The sequence below is a fragment of the Balaenoptera physalus genome, assembly GCF_965194825.1.
Source record: "Balaenoptera physalus genome assembly, chromosome: 20".
Taxonomy (NCBI): Eukaryota; Metazoa; Chordata; class Mammalia; order Artiodactyla; family Balaenopteridae; genus Balaenoptera; species Balaenoptera physalus.
In genome coordinates, this window is record NC_138901.1 from 11,182,156 (window position 1) to 11,201,616 (window position 19,461).

The 19,461-nt window shown below is 53.0% G+C and overlaps 2 protein-coding genes across 4 annotated transcripts in view; one reads left to right on the forward strand and one right to left on the reverse strand.

The window, feature by feature from the left end:
• RPTOR (regulatory associated protein of MTOR complex 1) overlaps window positions 1-19,461 on the forward strand; it is a 451,060-nt gene that overhangs the window by 43,188 nt on the left and 388,411 nt on the right. The gene's annotated exons all lie outside the window — the stretch shown is intronic.
• On the reverse strand, window positions 8,976-18,824 carry NPTX1 (neuronal pentraxin 1). The gene is made up of 5 exons (XM_082441533.1): window positions 18,257-18,824; window positions 17,759-17,966; window positions 15,383-15,627; window positions 13,979-14,158; window positions 8,976-13,190 (listed from the first exon to the last, which is right to left on the reverse strand). Exons 1-5 carry the CDS (start codon window positions 18,698-18,700, stop codon window positions 12,969-12,971), a joined length of 1,299 nt encoding a protein of 432 aa, XP_082297659.1. The 5' UTR covers window positions 18,701-18,824; the 3' UTR covers window positions 8,976-12,968.

A 19,461-nucleotide genomic window follows, 5' to 3' on the forward strand; every position in this document is an offset into this window, starting at 1 on the left:
ATAACAACAGCAGAAATAACAAATATGGGTGGAGACGTTGGAACCTAGTACGCTGTTGGTAGGAATGTAAAATGGTGCAGCCACTGTAGAAAACTGTGTGGCAGTTCCTCAACACCCATACATAGAATTACCATATGATTCTACTCCTAGGTATATACACCAAAGGACTGAAAGTAAGGACTAAAACAGATACTTGCACACCCATATTCTTAGCAACACTATTCACAAAAAGGTGGAAACAACTCAAGTGTCTATCAACAGGTGAATGGATAAATAAATGTGGTCCATCCATACAGTGGAATATTATTCAGCCATAAAGGAATGGCATTCTGACACAAGCTGCAAGATGGAGGAACCTTGAAAACATTATGCTAAGTGAAAGAAACCTGACCCAAAAGGACAAATACTGTATGATTCACTTATATGAGGTCCCTAGGATAGGTAAATTTTGAGAGACAGAAAGTAGATTAGAGGTTACCAGGGGTTGGGGGAGGGGGTCGGGAGTTAATGTTTAATGGGTACAGAGTTTCTGTTTGGGGTGAAGAAAAAGTTTTAGAAATAGTGGTGATACTTGCACAACATTATGAATATAATCAATACCAATGAATTGTACACTTAAAAATAGTTAAAATGGTACATTTTATGTTATATATACTTACCACCATTTTTTAAAACTAGTAATGTAATATACCAAAAGCCATTGAGCTGTACACTTTAAATGGGTAAATTTTATGGTATGTGAATTATATCTTAATGGAGGTATTAAAAATGAGGGGAGCCCTCCCCCCATGCAAGTCCCATGCAAAGACCCGGAAGTTTTAGGCAGGGGCTTGATGCATTGGAGACACTGGCAGGCCTGAGGCCTCCCAAGGATGGGGCAGGAGCAGGGGCGTCTCCCCAGCCCTCCCTCCCTGCACCCAGCCCTGCCCACTGCCTCTAGCACCTCCTCTGCAGGCTGGTTCTGTGCTGAGCGCACAGCCTCCCCTCGGAAGCCAATTTTCTGCATAGCGAAAATGTTTTCTCTGTGTCCACTTTAGCAGATGGCCCCCCACCTTGGCCTGAATTGAGAAGCGCAGAAATCAAACAGCGGACAGACGGCTTCCTTAGCAATGCCTTATAGGCACACAAGCATGCAAGCTCACACCCGCCCTCCTCCCCCTCCCCCATCCTCCGGCACCATTTGCCTTCGGTGTTTCTAAGCCTGAAGCTGACCCAGGTGCCTGAGCTGAGCCTTCTTCTTCCACCCCTCAGACCACCCACCAGGCACCTGGCCCAGGTACTTGCTCATGGTAGGTGCTCAGGAAACAGGTCCTCGATAAATGAATGAATGCATGAATGTACGTTTTTCTTTATTTCCCTTTTTTTTAAACTGGAGTATAGGCGATGTACAATATTGTATAAGTTACAGTTGTACGATATAGTGATTCACGTTTTTTAAAGGTTATATTCTGTTTATAGTTATTATCAAATATTGGCTATATTCCCTGTGCTGTACAATATATCCTTGTAGCTTATTTTGTACATAGTAGTTTGTACCTCTTAATCCCCTACCCCACGTTTGCCCCTCCCCCTTCCCTCTCCCCACAGGTAACCACTAGTTTGTTCTCTCTCTCTCTCTTTTTTTTAAAATTATTTATTTATTTATTTGGCTGCGCCAGGTCTTAGTTGCGGCATGTGGAATCTTTTAGTTGTTGCATGCGGGTTCTTTAGTTGCGGCATGCGGGCTCTTAGTTGCAGCACGTGGGATCCAGTTCCCAGACCAGGGATTGAACCTGGGCCCCCTCCACTGGGAGCATGGAGTCTTAGCCACTGGACCACCAGGGAAGTCCCTAGTTTGTTCTCTGTATCTGTGAGTCTGCTTCTTTTTTGTTATATTCACTAGTTTATTGTATTTTTTAGATTCCACATATAAGTGATATCATAGAGTATTTGTCTTTCTCACTTCACTTGGAATAATGCTCTCCAGGTCCACCCATGTTGTTGCAAATGGCAAAATTTCATTCTTTTTTTATGGCTGAGTAGTATACATATACATTTGTATACACGCCACATCTACGTTATCCATTCATCTGTTGATGGACACTTAGGTTACTTCCGTGTCTTGTCTTGGCAATTGTATATAATGCTGCTATGAACATTGGGGTGCACATATCTTTTCGACTTAGTGTTTTTGGTTTTTTTTGGATATATACTGGGAGTGGAATTGCTGGGTAATATGGTAGTTCTATTTTTAGTTTTCTGAGACCTCCAAACTGTTTTCCACAGTGGCTGCACCAATTTACTTTCCTACCAACAGTGTATGAGGGTTCCCTTTTCTCCACATCTCGTCAACATTTGTTATTTGTGTCCTTTTTGATAACAGCCATTCTGACAGGTGTGACATGATATCTCATTGCGGTTTTGACCCTGATGATTAGCAATGTTGAACATCTTGTCATGTGTCTGTTGGCCATCTGCATGTGCTCTTTGGAAAAATGTCTATTTGGGTCTTCTGCCCTTTTTTTTTTTTTTTTTTTGGTCGCGTGGCATGTGGGATCTTAGTTCCCTGACCAGGGGTCAAACCCATGCCCCCTGCAGTGGAAGTGCAGAGTCTTAACCACTGGACCGCTAGGGAAGTCCCTTCTGCCCATTTTTCATTCAGGTTGTTTGTGTTTTTGATGTTGAGTTGTATAAGCTGTCTGTATATTTTGGTTATTAACCTCTTATTGGTCATACCATTTGCAAATAATTTCTCCCCTTCAGTAGATTGTCTTTTCATTTTGTTGATGATTTCCTTTGCTGTGCAAAAGCTTTTAAGTTAAATTGGGTCCCATTTGCTTATTTTTGCCTTTATTTCCTTTGCCTTAGGAGACAGATCCAAAAAAATATTGCTACAATTTATGTCAAAGAATGTTCTGCTTATGTTTTCCTCTAGGGGTTTTATGGTTTCTGGTCTTACATTTAGGTCTGTAATACATTTTGAGTTTATTTTTGTATATGGTGTCAGAGAATGTTCTAATTTTATTCTTTTACATGTAGCTGTCCAGTTTTCCCAGCACCACTTATTGAAGAGACTGTCTTTTCTCCATTGTATGTTCCTGTCTCCTTTGTCATAGATGAATTGACCATAAGTGTTTATTTCTGGGCTTTCTATCCTGTTCCATTGATTTATATGGCTGTTTTTGTGCCAGTACCATTCTGTTTTGATTACTGTAGCTTTGTAGTATAATCTGAAGTCAGGGAGTGTAATTCCTCCATCTCTGTTCTTCTTTCTCAAGATTGTTTTGGTTATTTAGGATCTTTTGTGTTGCCATACAAATTTTAAAATTGTTTTTTCTAGTTCTGTGAAAAATGCCATTGGTAACTTGATGGCGATTGTATTGAATCTGTAGATTGCCTTGGGTAGTATGATCATTTTAACAATATTGATTCTTCCAATCCAAGAACACAGTATATCTTTCCATCTGGTTGTGTTGTTTTCAATTTCTTTCATCAGTGTCTTATAGTTTTCTGAGTACAGGTCTTTTACCTCTTTAGGTAAGTTTACTCCTAGGTATCTTATTCTTTTTGGTGCAATGGTAAATGAAATTGTTTTCTTAATTTCTCTTTCTAATAGTTCATTGTTAATGTATACAAATGCAACAGATTTCTGTATATAAATTTTGTATTCTACTATTTTACTGAATTCATTGATGAGCTCTAGTAGTTTTCTAGTGTCATCTTTAGGATTTTCTATGTGTAGTATCATGTCGTCTGCAAACAGTGACAGTTTTACTTCTTCCTTTCCAATTTGGACTCCTTTTATTTCTTTTTCTTCTCTGATTGCTGTGGCTAGGACTTCCAATGCTATGTTGAATAAAAGTGATGAGAGGGAATTCCCTGGCAGTCCAGTGGTTAGAGCTCTGTGCTTTCACTGCTGAGGGCCCAGGTTCAATCCCTGGTCAGGGAACTAAGATCCCACAAGCCACATGGCTTGCCCCCCCACAAAAAAAGTGATGAGAGTGGGCATCCTTGTCTTGTTCCTGATCTTAGAGGAAATGCTTTCAACTTTTCACTGTTGCGTATGATGTTGGCTGTGGGTTTGTCATACATGGCCTTTATTATGTTGAGGTATGTTCCCTCTATGCCCACTTTCTGGAGTTTTTTTTTTTTTAATCATAAATACGTGTTACATTTTGTCAGAAAGCTTTTTCTGCATCTATCTAGATGATCATATGGTTTGTATTTTTCAATTTGTTAATGTGGTGTATCATATTGATTGATTTGTTGATATTGAAAATTCTTGCATCCCTGGGATAAATCCCACTTGATCATGGTGTAAGATCCTTTTAATGTATTGTTGGATTCGGTTTGCTAATACTTTGTTGAGAATTTTTACATCTATGTTCATCAGTAATATTGGCCTGTAGTTTTCTTTTTTTGTGATATATTTGTCTGTTATTTGGTATCAGGGTGATGCTGGCCTCATAGAATGAGTTCAGAAGTGTTTCTTTGCAATTTTTTGGAATAATTTGAGAAGGATAGGTGTTAACCCTGGGTTTAGTGCCTGCGTACTAGCGATCAGAGCCAGGTCCCGGAGTCTGGTTGCCAGGCTCAGGGATCCCAGAGCTGGTGTCACATCACTGTTGGGGTGGGGGACGGTTCTTGAAACAGTTGGGTACAGGGTCCAGGGTGTCCTGAAGCTTGTGTTGGCCTGACAGTGGGCAGGACTGGGACCCAGCTGGTTCCAGGGCAGGGTCTAGCTTGCTGGTGGGCAGGCTGTATCCATAGGCTGTGGGATTATGGTTTTCTTGTGTCTGGTGCCTGCCCACTGGTGGGTGGAGCTGGTTCCTGGGCCCTCTGGTGGGCAGGGCAGTGTCTGGGGTGGCTGTGGGCTCAAGAGATCTTTAGGCAGCTTGTCTGCTGATGGGTGGGGCTGTGTCAGTTAGTTGCTTGGCCTGAGGCATCTCAGTACTGGTGCCTACAGGTTGTTGGGTAGCGCCAGGTCTCGGCCTTGATGAGCTAGAGGGAGGATCCCACACAATGGTGCCTACCAGCACCAGTGGCCACGCGGTAGAAGGAGCTCCCAAGAATGGCTGTCACCAGAGTCTATGTCCCCAGGGTGAGCCACCCCCCGACCCTCACCTCTCCAAGAGACTCTCCAAGAGTAGCAGGTAGGTCTGGCCCAGGCTCCTATCAAATTACTGCTTCTGCCCTGGGTCCTGGAGCATGTGAGATTTTGTGCTCACCGTTTAACAGTGAAGTCTCTTTTCCCCCCCAGTCCTATGGGACTCCTGAAATTAAGCCCTGCTGCCTTTCAAAGCCAATGGTTCCGGGGGCTCATCTTCCTGGTGCAGGATGTCCAGGCTGAGGAGCCTGATGTGGGGCTCAGACCTCTCACTCCTGTCAGAGAACCTCTGCAATGTAATTATTCTCCAGTTTGTGGGTTGCCCACCCAGGGTTATGGGTGGGCAACCCATAACTTTATCGAGCGTCTGCCCCTCCTACCCGTCTTGTTGTGGTTCCTTCTTTATGTCTTTAGTTGTAGAAGATCTTTTCTGGTAGGTCTTTTTCATTGATGGTTGTTCTGCAAATAGTTGTGATTTTGATGTGCTTGTGAGAGGAGGTGAGCTCAGGGTCCTTCTATTCCGCCATCTTGGCTGATCTCCTGTGTGTATGTTTTTCTAAAGGGTCAGTTGTGGTTCTTCATTTCCTTAATATCCTTCTCTGCCCCTGTCTCCAAAGGGAGACTGATGAGTCCAGGTCATGACAGTGGGCTCAGGGCCTGTGGACCCCACCCCAAGTACCTACATGCACCCTGATTTATATGGTAGCTAAGAGATTCTGGGGAGAAAATGTGACCCAGGTCCACCAACAATGATCAGAAATATGAACTCATGTAGCCTGAACAGGGACCCTGAGAGGACAGTTAACATTGAGGAGAAGTCTGGTGAGGGCAGATCCGATGGCTGCTGGACTGCTGGTGGGGGCAGAGGGGTCCTGTGTGAACAAGGCTCTTGCAGCAGGTAGGTCAGGCGTCCTGCACAGAGGGCCCTGCTGGTCCCCACGGACTGGGGAGGTTGCCTCCTAGGCTCCAGGGAGAGCTCAAAGGGACTGCAGAGACCAGCTGGTCCCACCCTGTCTTCCTATGCTGGGGGAAACCATGGCCCTGAAGACCACTGTCCACTTCCTTGAGTGACCACGTGAGTCTCAGGAAATGCAAGTGTGCTTCATGGGGAAACCAAGAAATGAAAGGATTTTCAATTTTTAAGGACCAGACTGTTAGAAACAATTTATTTGAATGTCAGGAGAGGAGGGAGGCTCTGCTCCCTTGGGGAGGGGCATCTTGGGAACCCAAGGCCACAGGGACTTACCACGTGCATCACACGTGGGTGTGTGAGAACTTGAGGGGTCAAGGATGACAGAGCAGCAAAGTGCGAGGGAAGAGCAGGTCTGGCCAGAGATTCACGGGCTCAGATTGGGACTAGGTCCTCTGTGAAGGGGTGGCCTGCCAGGTGCTGACCCCTGCAGATGAACTCGGAACCTGATAGCTAGTGTGGAAAGACAGAGGCTTTGCAGTCTGATCGCCCGCCCTGCCACTCATGAGCTCAGCAGGTCACCTGGCCTCCCCACCAGCTCCTCATCTGCAAAATCAGTGTTATCATCAGGGTGGCCATTGGGATGACGTGAGATGAAGCGTAGGAATGAGTTAAGCACAGAGCACGATGCACAGTGCGGATGCCAATGGCCCCTGGAGGGTGGCAGCACTGCCGGGGCACCTCCAGAGGTGGACCGTGGAGACTCGTGAGGGTCTGGGCCCCTGGCAAAGCTAGCCGATGGGCCTGAGCCCAGGTGGGCACCACCGGCTATGAATGGGAAAGAATCTCCTAGTCGGGGACGGGGGAGGCAGTTCTGCTAAGGTCAAGGCAGCAGTGCTGGCTGACTCCATCCCAGGGAGGGCCCCTCGTTGGCTGGGCTGAGCGTTCCAGCCTCTTCCAAAGGGCATCTGGTTTCTACAAAGAAGCCAAGCCCTGAGCTCAGAACCACAGGCCTTTCAAAGAGTTCCAGAACCTTTGTAACTTCCCCACAGCCACCACTTTTATTCTCTCCTATTTCCCCGTTCCAGCGAGTAGTTAACTTCTCAGAGCCCAGGCAGCTTTGTGCTCCTTGGAGGTCTGCAGAGAGGGGGCTGCTGCGGACAGGCCGCTCGCTGGGAGCCTCACGGGGAGCAGACAAGGAGATGGAGCAGGTCGGGACTCCTTGAATTGCGCCGCTCCTACCCTGGGGGCCCACAGCTGATGCACAAGCCCCAGCTTCCTGGAGCAAGGATGGGGGTGGGGTGACACATTCCCTGGACCCTCCAGGGGTTGGTCTACACTCCTATGCTGCCCCCTGGGGGGCTTCCGGGGTGGGAGGGGTGTGACCCTAGAGCAGGTCAGCCAGGTGGTGCAGGAGAGACATGAAGGCTGAGACCCAGGGGACATGGGGGCTGTCTCCCTGTGTGCAGACAGGTGGGTGGAAGCTGCAGCTCAGTATAAGGAACTGGACACTACAGAAAAGAAATAGAAAAGGTAGAAAAGAAAAAAAAGAAAACTCCCAGCTGGAGCTGTCTGAAAATGGGGCAGACTCTCTATGAATAGTGAGTTCCTCATCACTAGAAGTGTGCAAGCTGAAAACATTTTCGTGCACCTGATGGGCCGTTGGAGTCAATGGCTTTGGAGACACTCTCCAGCTTTGAAGTCCCGAGCCTGTGTCCCTCTGCCCCAGGCTTCCACGCAAGCGAGCTCAGCAGCAAGGTCTGACTGCCTCCCTGCGAGCTGCTGTTCTCAGCTCCATGGCCCCTAAAGTCAGTCACTGATGTACCAATATCAGGTGTGAGAGGTGGGGAAAGTAACTTGTTTCTAATGATAGTTAAAATACCCAAGTTTTTGAATGAGCACTTCCATAGAAATTAGAAATGTAAGAGTGATGTTATTATAGGCATAACTATGCACTTGGCTTGAGTGGGAGGCAAAGAGGTGGTGTGTTGGCTGGAGCTGCTGGGATTGGGTACAACCCTTGGCCTGGCCACACGTGTCTGGAGGTGGATACCACCCGCCAAGGGCAACTCTGGAGAAAACAGGTCCAGGGTCTTCAGCCTGGCAGGGGCTTCTCTCTCCCAGCTGGGACTCCTCCTGCAGGGGCAATAGGGCGAGCGGCCACCTGCTCTGAGGCCAAATCCCCTCCCTCTGTACCACCCCAGGCAATGGACGGCTCAGTTACACCCCACCAAACTCCAGGTCCTGAGTCCTGGCCAGGTCCCCTCTGCTAACCCAGTGTGCGTGTGGGCATGTGTGTTGGGGCATGGGGGAGACCCACCAACCAGGCAGGCTACTTTGGCCCCTGGTCATTAATTTTGTCCCCTGGAAGGGAACAGTTCCAAAGCTCTTTGTTCATCCAGAGTCTAGCTTGGTCCACCAGGGGCCAAGGAAGTAAGTTCTTCTCAGTGCCCAGGGCTCCCGCGTCACCCATCTTCTTGTTATGTGAATCTAGAGATGCTGTCTTGCTTGAGAGCAGGAAAGCAGCCTGGGAACCCCAAAAGAGGAGAGGTAACCAGGTGTTGGCCAAGGATGGGTCAGCAGGGATATGGCAAAGGAGAGCAGAGCAGGGCTGTTTGGGAAGGACAAGCCCAGGCCACCTGGGACCTGTGCCCAGGTGTGCTGTGGGCAGTGCATTCACTCAGTAAGGAGCAGGGCTGCAGGCGAGGTGAGGAATGGGCAGTTACTCTGCACCCCAAGCCCCAGTGTGGCCTCCACACATTGGGAAATCACTTCACCTCTCTCTGCCTTGGTATCGGCTATTGGGCAGGCCCCCTCCCCACCTCTGATGTCCAGTGTCACCAGGTGGCTGTGGGATTTTCAAGCGGCACAGGGCAATGGGCAGGCATGCATCCCCTGGGAGGACCCCTGAGGTCATCCCGCAGGTTGAGGTGACATTTGCAAGCTTGAGAAAAGAAGAGACATTCCAAGGAGACCACAGTCTTTCTTCACTCTTTACTGTGTAAAAATAAACTTAACAATTCATGTCATTTCAGCAAGAAAATGAAGAAAAAGAAAAAAGCAAGAATACCAGTAGAAATAGTGCATTTCCAGAACTGCTTATGGGAGGTGGCAGGTCCCATGGTTTTGACCCATTAGATACCCAAAAGGCTGTGGATCATATGAAAAATGTACAGCTTTGGTTAGCAAATAATGAAAAAGTAAGATACATCAATTCTGTTTCCTATTATACAGTATATACAATATAACAATATCAACCATAGGGGGTTTGCTTTGTTGTTGTCGTTGATTTTTTTTTTTTTTTTGGCAAATAAGACAAAATTGGGACTTTAAGTATTGGGCTTTTTTTCTCCTCAATGACTTGTTCCCCTTCAACAAATGGCACTTAAGTCCACTGTGCATGGAAGTGATATATTTCCCGTCATTAGTTGAATAGATTTACACACTGTGTTTTAAGAGATGAAACCATGACTGCTTTAAGCCACATTTTGGTTGCCATAAGATTACAAAGGATACTATCCTCTTAATGTTTACAATTCAGAACCCTAGTTTCTTCTATCAGGGTTGGAACTGACCATCAAGTCTTCAACTCATTCCACTTAACAAGTCAGCTCCGAGACAGAGGGGCCACCATAAATGGCCAGTGTACATCCCATCCCCGACACATCTTTGAGAACAGGTGGCCCCTCTTTGGAGCTCATTGGAACGACTGTGACCTTCATGCCAGCCTCTTCCCTCCCCTTCACTCCCCACAAGACACCCCCTTGGTCTCAGGTCCCAGGGCTGGTGACAAAGTGATCTTTGCAGTCTTAGAAAATAAAACTGTGAATCTACAAAAGGAACAGAAAGCATACAAAATGTATCTCTTTCTTCCAAAATAACATGCTTTCAGTTCTACGTTTTTGGCGGAGCCTGAAAGTATTTTCAAGGGAAATATAGGTTGAGTTAATTTATAGGTTTGTCCTTTTCTTTCATAAAAATACTCTTGTTTGGTAATAAACTTTTTCTTCTAGAGTAAGAGAAATAATACTGTTATCAAAAGCAAGAAAGGCTTACGATTCAAGTGGGCTCTAATCCCCCGAGGGCCCGGAGAGCCTCTGTCAGCAGCTCTCCCACCTCGGACACCCAGGGAGCTGTAGGACACCAGCTCGGCGAAAGCAAACACTGTCTCGACAGTGTTTTTTATCTTCTTATTTTATAAAATCGCTTACCTGAGATAGGCATGTATTATTCAGTGCAAGAGGGAACATCAATCAGATTAAGGGGTAGATGGAAACTATGTGGATTAGATATGTGGCTGTGTCATCTGCCTTCCTCGGGGCTGGCAAAGTGCCAAGTGTTACCACAGTAAGGGAGTCCGGGGCTTGGCACAGGCTCCAGCTGGGGAGGGCGGAGGGAGTTAAACATCAGCTTCCATCCCTGGCACCGTGGGTGCGTCAGGGGAGGGGCGAGGAGGGTGAACAGGTCGGGAGGCTGAAGGGACACAGGCGTAAGCATCTGGGGTGTGCTCTGCCCCTCTCTACTTAGGGCAGAGGATGGCTTGTGGTCCTGAAAGGACAGCTCCCACCGCGCCCACTGGGACAGGAGGTGGTCGGGGTCTGGTAGATCCATAGATCGGCAGGGGCTGGTGGGAGGTGCTGATGGGAGAGCACCTAGCACACTCTGGGCCTTGCCTACAGCTCTGAGATGGCTGAAGTGAGGGGTGGGGCCGATCTGGTCTAGAGGGGGATACTAAGCTCTCACTCTCTCCCAACCACAGACATTGTTAGGCTTGTTCTCAACCTACACGTTAAAAATACTTCTTGGTGTGTTTGGGGAGTGGGGAGGGGGAGAGGGAATCGATCTCTCCCTTGACCTCCTCTGACACCCTTGGCTTGCTTACCCAGCCATTTTCAGTAGCTACATGGATGGTCACAGAACAATGGGTGGCACTGGGCACACAACACAGAACCAGAGAAGTTCATGCAGGCAGGGGAACACACACCAGACTGAGGAAGCAAGGGACATGCCACCCCAAGGAACATGCAAACAGAGAAGATCCCTGCAGATCCACAGGTGCCACAGCCCGATGGGCTCTGACAAAGCACAGCGGTCTCAGAAAAAGCCACTGTTGAACCACAACACGCAGCCTGGCGCCTGGACCTCACCCTCGGCACTAGAGTGATGCATTGCAGAACGGCGACTGGGTACCGTGCAGACACCCACGCGGACACCAACACAGAGACACCAACACAGACACACACAGATGCACTAGGTTTCCGACACAACACGGACCTGCGTTTAAGGAGACAGGTGCCCTGGAAGGAACAGAAGACAGAAACACCTGCTTCTCCTGAAGAAATGTCTGCAGCTGTAGATGAGCCAGGCAGTGCAGTAAAATTTCTAGAAAGACTTGCCAGCCTTTTGCTAATTAGACTCCTGGTGACAGAGTCCAGGTTGCCCTTGGGGTGTGCGACCCCCAGATGGTGCAACAAAGCAGGGAGCTCACCCTCCCCTGGGTGTGATCCGTCTGAGTGCTCTTCTTCTCGCTCTCATTCAGCACACACACACACACACACACACACACACACACACACACACTTTTCTCCCCGCCTTGGAAGGACTAGAAGGAGGTGCACATGCTAGTTTTTCATGGAGGGAAAGAAATGTCAAAGCTTCTGACACTGGTTGGGTCTCAGTGTCACCAGCTGGTGACAGGTTGGGGGCTACATCAGGACTTGCGCTCTGTAAGATGGGGGAGTGGATTTCAGGCCCCGGCCTAGCCATGCGTGGCTCCCCAGGAGAGGTCTCCGGAGGCCCTGCCCCCTTGGAGGGCTCGCCTTGGCCCGGGTGAAGAATATGGCTGTCAGAGTTACCACGGACCTGGCCCATCGACTGGCTGGGTTCAAGTTTCAGTGGCCCTGTGTGGCTGGGTCTTAATCAGAGTGCAGGTTTCCTGGTCTAAAAGGTCTGCTCTCAAGCTGACCCACTGAAGCCTCTGGTCTGCCACTGCCAGAGGCCAAGGGGAGGAGACCAGGGGTCCTGGCTTCCTGGGCTGTGGATGGGATGTTCCTCTCTTGGGGGCACTAGCTGGCAGCTGAAGGGGAGTCTGAGGAGGTGGGAAGTCTGAGGGCCACAGACGGTATCCTGGGCCAGAGCTGGCCGAGCTGGGTATGCAGGCTGGCCTCCCAGGCCCAGTGCTGCCCTCAGATGCCAACAGCAGGATGCTGGCCAGGCACTGGGGGTTGGGGGAGGGACTGCCCGGATCCTGAGGCTGGTGCCACCTCCTCTGCCCCCGCCCAGCATGTGCTGCCATCACAGGACACTGTCTGCCTTCAACCCTTCAGAGAGAATTCCTTCTATGACAAAATACAAATTCTCCATGCAGAGGCCCCCGGCCTTTAACAAACTGCTAAAAGATATTTATTTTATCAATATAGAGAGATGTCGCTCTGAAAAACGTTTACAAACAAAGACGAATGCATTGCAGAAGAAGATGCACCAGCCCCAAGACACGCGGGCAGACACCAAAGTTGGCAATGCAGATATTAGACCAGTCATGAGATTTCCCAAAGCCACAGAGAAAGAAGAAATGAAATACTTCATTTTAAAAGAGAAGGCCTCCCCAGAGAGACAGACCCTTGTAGACACACACACACACACTCACACACAGGTCCTCTGACTTACGTGTGCATTTTTCAAAATGTTGCAGCTGCCGGCTTTACTGGTGAACGGGGCATGCCTGAGAAACAGTGCGGGCTCCTAGAGAGAAGTGGGGACACCTCGGGGACAGATGGGAGCCGGGCCTGCTTCACGTGCATGAGGACGAAACCAGGCTGTGTGCGTGTGCGCATGTGCGAGGGCGATGGCCTTGAGTCATTCCTGGGGGAAAGGGAGAGAAGAAGAGACGACGGATCATCTCCGCACAAGCAGGGGGGAAGCGGGAGGGGGCTGGGGACCTGGGGACCAGGAGGCTCAGCCTGGCCCTGGGCCTCAGTTGATCTGGCGACAGGCTTCAAATGTCCACTTGGTGGCTCCGCCGTAGATCTCGATGTGGGACTCAGCCCAGGCAATGACGTTGCCGGAAAGGGCCTTGGTGCTGCAGGTGGCCAGGTTGTACACCTCCCCCGGGGTCAGCTTGCGGTCCCAGATGTTGAAATGGGCCAGCTCGCCCACGAACGCTTGGGTGGCATCAAACCCGCCACCCAGCGTGTCCTTCAGAGAAAAGCAGAGGATGAGGGTGGAGGGGGTCATTGCAGTGGGGGCCTATCAGGAGGGCATCCCTAGGGGGAAAGGCTCTCACGTCTACCTCTGGTCCATTTGTCTCCCTGTGTCTGGTCTTCAGCTATCCATCAGTCCCTCCCCTGTGGGGAGCTCAGGAAAAGGAGTGATGCTGGCCTCCTCTGCCCTGGATGCAGAGCTTCTCCTGGGGGCACCTGAGAGGTGCCCAGTGAGGGAGGGTGTCAGCCAGGTCCATGAACAACTGTGGGAGCAGCGCCTGGGGGGCCTCCCCTACACTCCCTGCCTCTAGTCAAGAAACTCAGATGTCACTCTTTGACAGCAATACCTGCCCAATGAGAATGGAAGCCCTGGGGCTCTCCTGCCTGCCTTTCCCTCCTGGGTGCCCAATGGGAGACAAACCACTTCCAGGAAATAAATTATGCATCACTAAATGCACATTTGGCCTTCCTGTGCCAAAGAGCATTGCTGCAGTTGTTGAGAAAGTTGTGGAGAGCCTTGAGACCAGAGCCCACTCCTGCTTGCCTTTCCTGAAAGTGCCCACTCAGAGCAGGGACTTTGCCCAAACTGCTGCATCACTTGCTTCCCTCAGCTACTTCTCAGGGGAAACCACTTCCTTCTCCAGCTCCCTCCCACTTTGCTCCCTGCTGCCTCTCTGCCCTCTCTCCCAACACCCTCATTCTTCTTTCTCCTGCCTAGTCTCTGGTTCTGGGGCTCCTCCCCCTGCAGCTGCCTCCCTCTTTCCCTGCCCCCACGGCCTGTACCTGCTCCTGGCCCAGCACCAGCACGCCCTGTGGCTTGATGGGGTGATAGGGCGCCAAGTTCTCGCCGTTGCCTCCTTGGGTGCCATCCTGGTAGGCTTCCCAGACCCCGTCCCGGGTGGTCCAGGTGATGCAGATGTGGTGCCACTTGCCATCATTGATTACAAAGGGCAGCTTAGCCACCTGGGAAGGAGAACAACATACAGGACATTATGGGAACAGGGGTACAATCAGAATCAATTATCATCACTAGTTAGTAGTTCAACCGATATTCATATGCATTTACAATAAATATCAAGAGCCGTTACTGAGTTCTTGCAGCACCTGCCCCTCTGGACTGTCAGGCCCATCCATTGATGGAGCACAAAATCACAAAGGAAATGGGAAGATTTGTCAAGGGGGCTCCTAAGATCGATCTGCATATGCAATCTCCTCACTCCTACTCACCCTCCTCCCTCTTGGCTAGTCTACGAAACAGGCCCCCTGATGGAGGAGGGCCACCCCTGGGGGCTGAGTTCACTGCTGCTTTCTGAGCCTCTCCTCTCTTCCAACACTCCATCTCTAATTGCCAGATCTCTGGGTCTACAACCCGCCCAGCCTTTTCGCAGAGACTCTGAAAGATGCCAGGGGACATGGCACCATGCCTTTTAACGCTCAGACCAGCCTGTCACCTGAAATTTCACTCACGCTCTTACCATTTCAGGCAGGGAGGCTGCTTCAGCCAATGAAAGAACCCTCACACCCTTTTAACTTGGGGGAAATGGGGCCCCAGAAAGGCACAGCCCTTTCTAGGCAAGGCCTCAAGAGCAAGGGCTTGGAATCTAATTCCCAGCCCAGGTTTTAGACATTTACTACCAAAGCTGGCATAGAGATGAGGGAGTTTGAGAGTTGGCAGCTATTCCCACAGCTAACAGAGGGCCAGGATGGAGACGGGTTCCCTGGAGGGAAAGGTTGCCCTCTCCCAAGGACTCACCCAGATCTGGCCTCCTCCCAGGGGTAGGGGGCTAAGCAGGATTGATTTGGACTCTCTAGGAGCATCTTTACCACCCCCCCAGCATCTGTGGTCTCCCAAATATGGAGGAGCAAAGTCAGCTCCAAGGCCAGCTGGGGGAGGAGGATTCTGTCAGATGGACTGTCCCCCTGGATCACCCTCCTCCACCCCAGCCCGGAGGCCTCTGTCTGGGAGGCCTGCTCGTGGAGCAGGGCAAGGGCACCCCTCCCCATTCCTCCCAGTCCTCACCCTGCACCTCCCTCAGCCCTGCCTGGCAGGCTCTCCTCTTGGGGCCACAGTAGCATCTGAGGCTGTATATCTCATGCTACCCAGACCTGTCCCAGCAGCTGGCACAGACTGGGGCCCTGGGGGCCTCGCCCTGCTGCCCTGCAAGTCCAGAGGGGTGGGGACTCTACCTTGTCGTTGATGAGGATCTCCATGGGGTTGTTGCCCCACTCAATGAGGACCAGCTCATTGGCCTGGCCGGGCACGGCATAGGAGAAGGGCGTGCCCACCCCTGGCGCTGCGCTGGACTTGAGCCACATGCACACCGTGAAGGCGTACATCTCCGGCAGGCTCTTCTTCACCTTGGCATACATGTAGTTGGTCCGCAGGGGGAATGTGAGCTGGAACTTGTCTCCAGGGCGGTTGTCCTTCTGACCTGGGGAGGACGGGACACAGTCCAGACACCTGCACCTTGATGAAGCGCCTGTCCCTGACTAAAGCAGGCTTGCCAATGCCCCTGCCCCCAGCCAGGCTTGGTGATGCAGACACAGCAGACTCCCCTCTGTTCTGTAGATGCTGAGAAGGAGGCTCGGAGAGGTCAAGTACTTTGCCCCAGGGCACAGGGCCAGGACAAAAGAGCTGACCCAAGGTCTCTGCTCCCGGTCTGGCTCCCATAAGGTGGCTCCCACACGGTGACCCCTGTGGAGAGGCTGGGATGGGGGTGTGGGGAGCCGCCCGCACACGCTGGGCTCTGAGTGTCTGCACCTGGGCTGGGCAGTGGGCGTGGGTAGGGAGTGGGTCAGTGCACACCCTGTAAAGCAACGCTCGAAGGTGTCACCACAGAGGAAGGAGGTCTCCTCCCGGCCAGTAAAGAGGCTAACTCCCCTCAGAGCAGCCCCTCCAGGAGCCCAACCTGATTCCAGGATGCTGACTGCTGACGGTGCTCAGAACCAGGCCCCCGGTGCCCGTCACACTTTCCTTGAGGCCAGGACACACTGCAGCCCATGGTCACTCATCTGACCCAGCCGATTTGCCCCGAGGACTCAGGCTGTTTCCAGAATCCCATCCATCCCACAGGAGGGAGAGTTGTACCCCCCGAGGCTCTTCTAGCAACTCTGTCTGGCCCCCTGCAGAGAGGGCAGGACAGCAGGGAGCCGGGAGGTAGCCCTAAAGCCACGTTCCCCTAAGGTGACTGCTTTGAGGATGATGCCAATCATTCTCAGGGCGAGCTTCCTGTGCGTTTCCTGAAAAATCAGGCTCCTGGTCCCATACCCTCCCTTTATACACGGCCACCAGCTCCCCGCCTGCCGGCAATGTCTCCAGGGAATGCTTTTCTGCCCTCTCCCAACCCACACACACACTGTGGCTGTGGCCCTGGGCATGGTGTGACCGAGTCCAGGCAAAACATGCCAATCCAGCAGTGGGCATGGGCACCAGGCCCAGAGCCAGGAACACACACCCACCAGCTCCAGGGTGTACACTGGGTGCTGCCAGGGAGCCCAGCACTAAACCGGCCCTCCAGGCCAAGAATTATTTCTAGAAGGCATCCTACTGGGCCAGCAACCCCACCCCCTTCCTCTAAGCCAGGTGTCAGGGAACAGAGCGGGGCTGGCCCTCAGTGTTCCCCTTCCATCTCAGGCTGGCAGCCCCCTGCCCTTGGAGCACATCTGGTCCCTGGTCTCTCCAGGGGGTGTTCTTCATTTCCCCAATCTCCCCTTTCTCCCCCCCTCCTCCCTTCCCCGATCTGTTTTTCAGTTACATAACGTGCCTTAAGATGGCACTGTTTAAATCCATCCAGCACACTTTGCAGTCCGAGAAGGGTCACGTGGCCCTGCTTCGAGCCCCGAGTCTCACCCCCTCCCCCACTTTTACAACCTTGTTTGATTTCTGCGACTTCAAGGCTGAGCCTCCTGAGCTCATCCGTGGGCCTGGGGCGAGATTGGGGCTGGCTGTAGTTGGCGACTCGGGAACCGCGGGGCTGCACGCAAGATGCCTGGGCTTGGGTCACTCAGAAGAGAAAACCTCGGGGGTGTGCTCAGGGCGGAGGGGAGGACCCGGAAATCCCCAGAGGATGCCAAGGGTACCAAGGAGCTGGGAGGAAACCTGCTCAGGGCCCAAATGTGCCATGGACCAAGAGGACCCAGCCCCAGCCCATGCGCTGCTCTCTGCTGTGGATGGGGACTGGCTAGAGCCAGGTTTTCTTAGCCAGGGAGGACTTGAGCCAGCCAAAGCTATAGTGCAAAGTTGCTGAAGATTAAACAAATCAGACTTGGAAAAATCCTGTGAGTGTGCGAGTGTGTGAGTGTGGCGGGGGAGGGGGGAGGGAACCCCAGGCAATCCCTTCCTCACTCTGCTTCCTGAGATGTCCCAAGCCCAGGGCACCCCAGTCCCGCCAGGAACACCAACTGGAGAACCTGGGGCAGGGATGGGGCTGGAGGGGTGGAGGAGCTCAGGGCTTTTACACTCCCAACCTGAGCTATGCAGGAAGCCAGGACCAGAGGCAGGGTCCCGCTGGTCCAGGGAGCTGAGACAGGATGCATGAACCCCCAGCCCCCCATGACCATTACCTTTCTCGAGCTCGCTGATCCGCTGGTGCAGGGAAGTCAGGGCGCTCTCGATCTTGACTCTTTCCTCGGTGTCATTTCTGGGGCCCCCCTTGCCCTCCTCCAGAGTGTTCACCCGAGACAGCACCTGCCTCTCCAGGTCATCGATCTTGCTCTGCAGCAGATCCTTGAGGCTGTTGGTCTGGCTGGAGGAATTGAGCCGGCTGTACTGCTGCGAGGGTGCAAGGGCGGGGGTGGGGGGGAAACCATATCGTTACGCGTGGAGCAGGGGCCGTGCCGGGAGGCCGGTGGCGCGGTCCCCTCAGGGCGACTGCGGGGGCAGCCTGGCGGGGAGCTCGAGCGAGTGGCCGTCCACGGGGCCCCGTACGCTTGGGGAGGGCCCAGCCAGGCATCGGCACCCGGCCGAGGCCGGGGTTGGGGGTGTCGGGCCGGGTCGGGAATGGAGTTGGGGGAGGGCAGAGGGGCGCGCGAGCCAGAGGGGAAACAGCGGCGCGCGCGGACCTCGAGGTTCTCCAGGCGGGTTTTGAGCGACTGCAAAGTTTGCCCGAGTTGGCTGAGCGTCTCGGCGGCCGGCGTCCGAGACAGGTCGCCCATGGTGTTCTTGCCCGAGCCGGGCTGCTTGCGGCCGCCGCCCGTCCGCGCCTCGCCGGCGCTCGCGTCCAGCGTGCTCTGGCTCTCGCAGCGGCCCAGCTTGGTGGTCAGCTCGCGGATGGTCTCCTTCTGGCTCAGGATGGTCTCCTTCTGCTGCAGCACGGTCTCGCGGAGCTGCAGCACGTTGCTCCGGAGCTCCTCGGCGCCGCCGGCGGCCACGGACGCGGCGCACATGTCGGCGTCCACCGGCACCGAGGTGCAGATGAAGCGCGTCGGCCCAAAATCCTGGGCCCCGCTGCCCAGGAGGCAGAGGGCGAGCAGCGCACAGGTGCGCGCGGCGCGGCCGGCCAGCATGGCTGCGGGCTCTGGGACCCGGCGCTCCGGACCCGGCTCGGCTCGGCTGGAGCTCCGCGGGCGGCCAGCGCTCTGGGCGCCGCGCTGCTCACTGCTCCGCCGCGCAGTCCGCACGGCCGCGCTGTCCGGCCCCCACTGCCGCCTGCGCTGCGGAGCCCGCGCCTTTTATGCCACCGCGGGAGGGGCCTCGCGCTGCCGACGTCAGCGGGGGAGGAATCCCGCTTTAATTGTCTGCGGCCCGGGCCCGCTGCTCGGCTGGGGTCGCAGGGGTGCGCAGTGGGTGAAACTTCCCCCAACCCCCGGCGCCGCCGCGGCCTTCGCACCACCCTCTACCGGCCCGTCCCCGACCCCAGCCGAGAACGGAGGGGGTGGGGTGGGGTGGGGGGAGGAGGGTGGGCCGGGCCGCGGCCTCGGACTCCTGGATGGGCCACCTGCGTGGTGTCCCCAAATCTCCGACGGGGCTCGGGGCGTGTGGGAGGCCACGGAGGACCCGGGAGACAGAATTCGGCTCAACCCGCTCGGCTGCACTGAACACTCGCGGGGCCCGGACCCGGTCCCCAAGGACTCAAGTCGTCCACACCTGCGTGCCGGGTGGGGAGCGCCGGGAGCAGAGCCTCGCTACGTCGCTAAGTCCCGAGAGGGGGTCGCGGGACCGCTCCAAGTTTCTTAGATGTCCGTATGGGGTTAAAAAGATGCTATACACCCCAGGTCTGGGGGCTTCCCACGCCCTCGTTCTTGGCTCTCCTGTGCCCTCCCCCACC

Bases quoted from the DNA above. Each gene is read 5' to 3' on its own strand.
- NPTX1 (XM_082441533.1), bottom strand. From the start codon at position 18,700: ATGCTGGCCGGCCGCGCCGCGCGCACCTGTGCGCTGCTCGCCCTCTGC. The intron at 15,628-17,758 runs GTAATGGTCATG...CGTCCTCCCCAG, and splicing joins GATCAGCGAGCTCGAGAAAG to GTCAGAAGGACAACCGCCCT. The intron at 13,191-13,978 runs GTACAGGCCGTG...TTTTCTCTGAAG, and splicing joins TGGTGCTGGGCCAGGAGCAG to GACACGCTGGGTGGCGGGTT.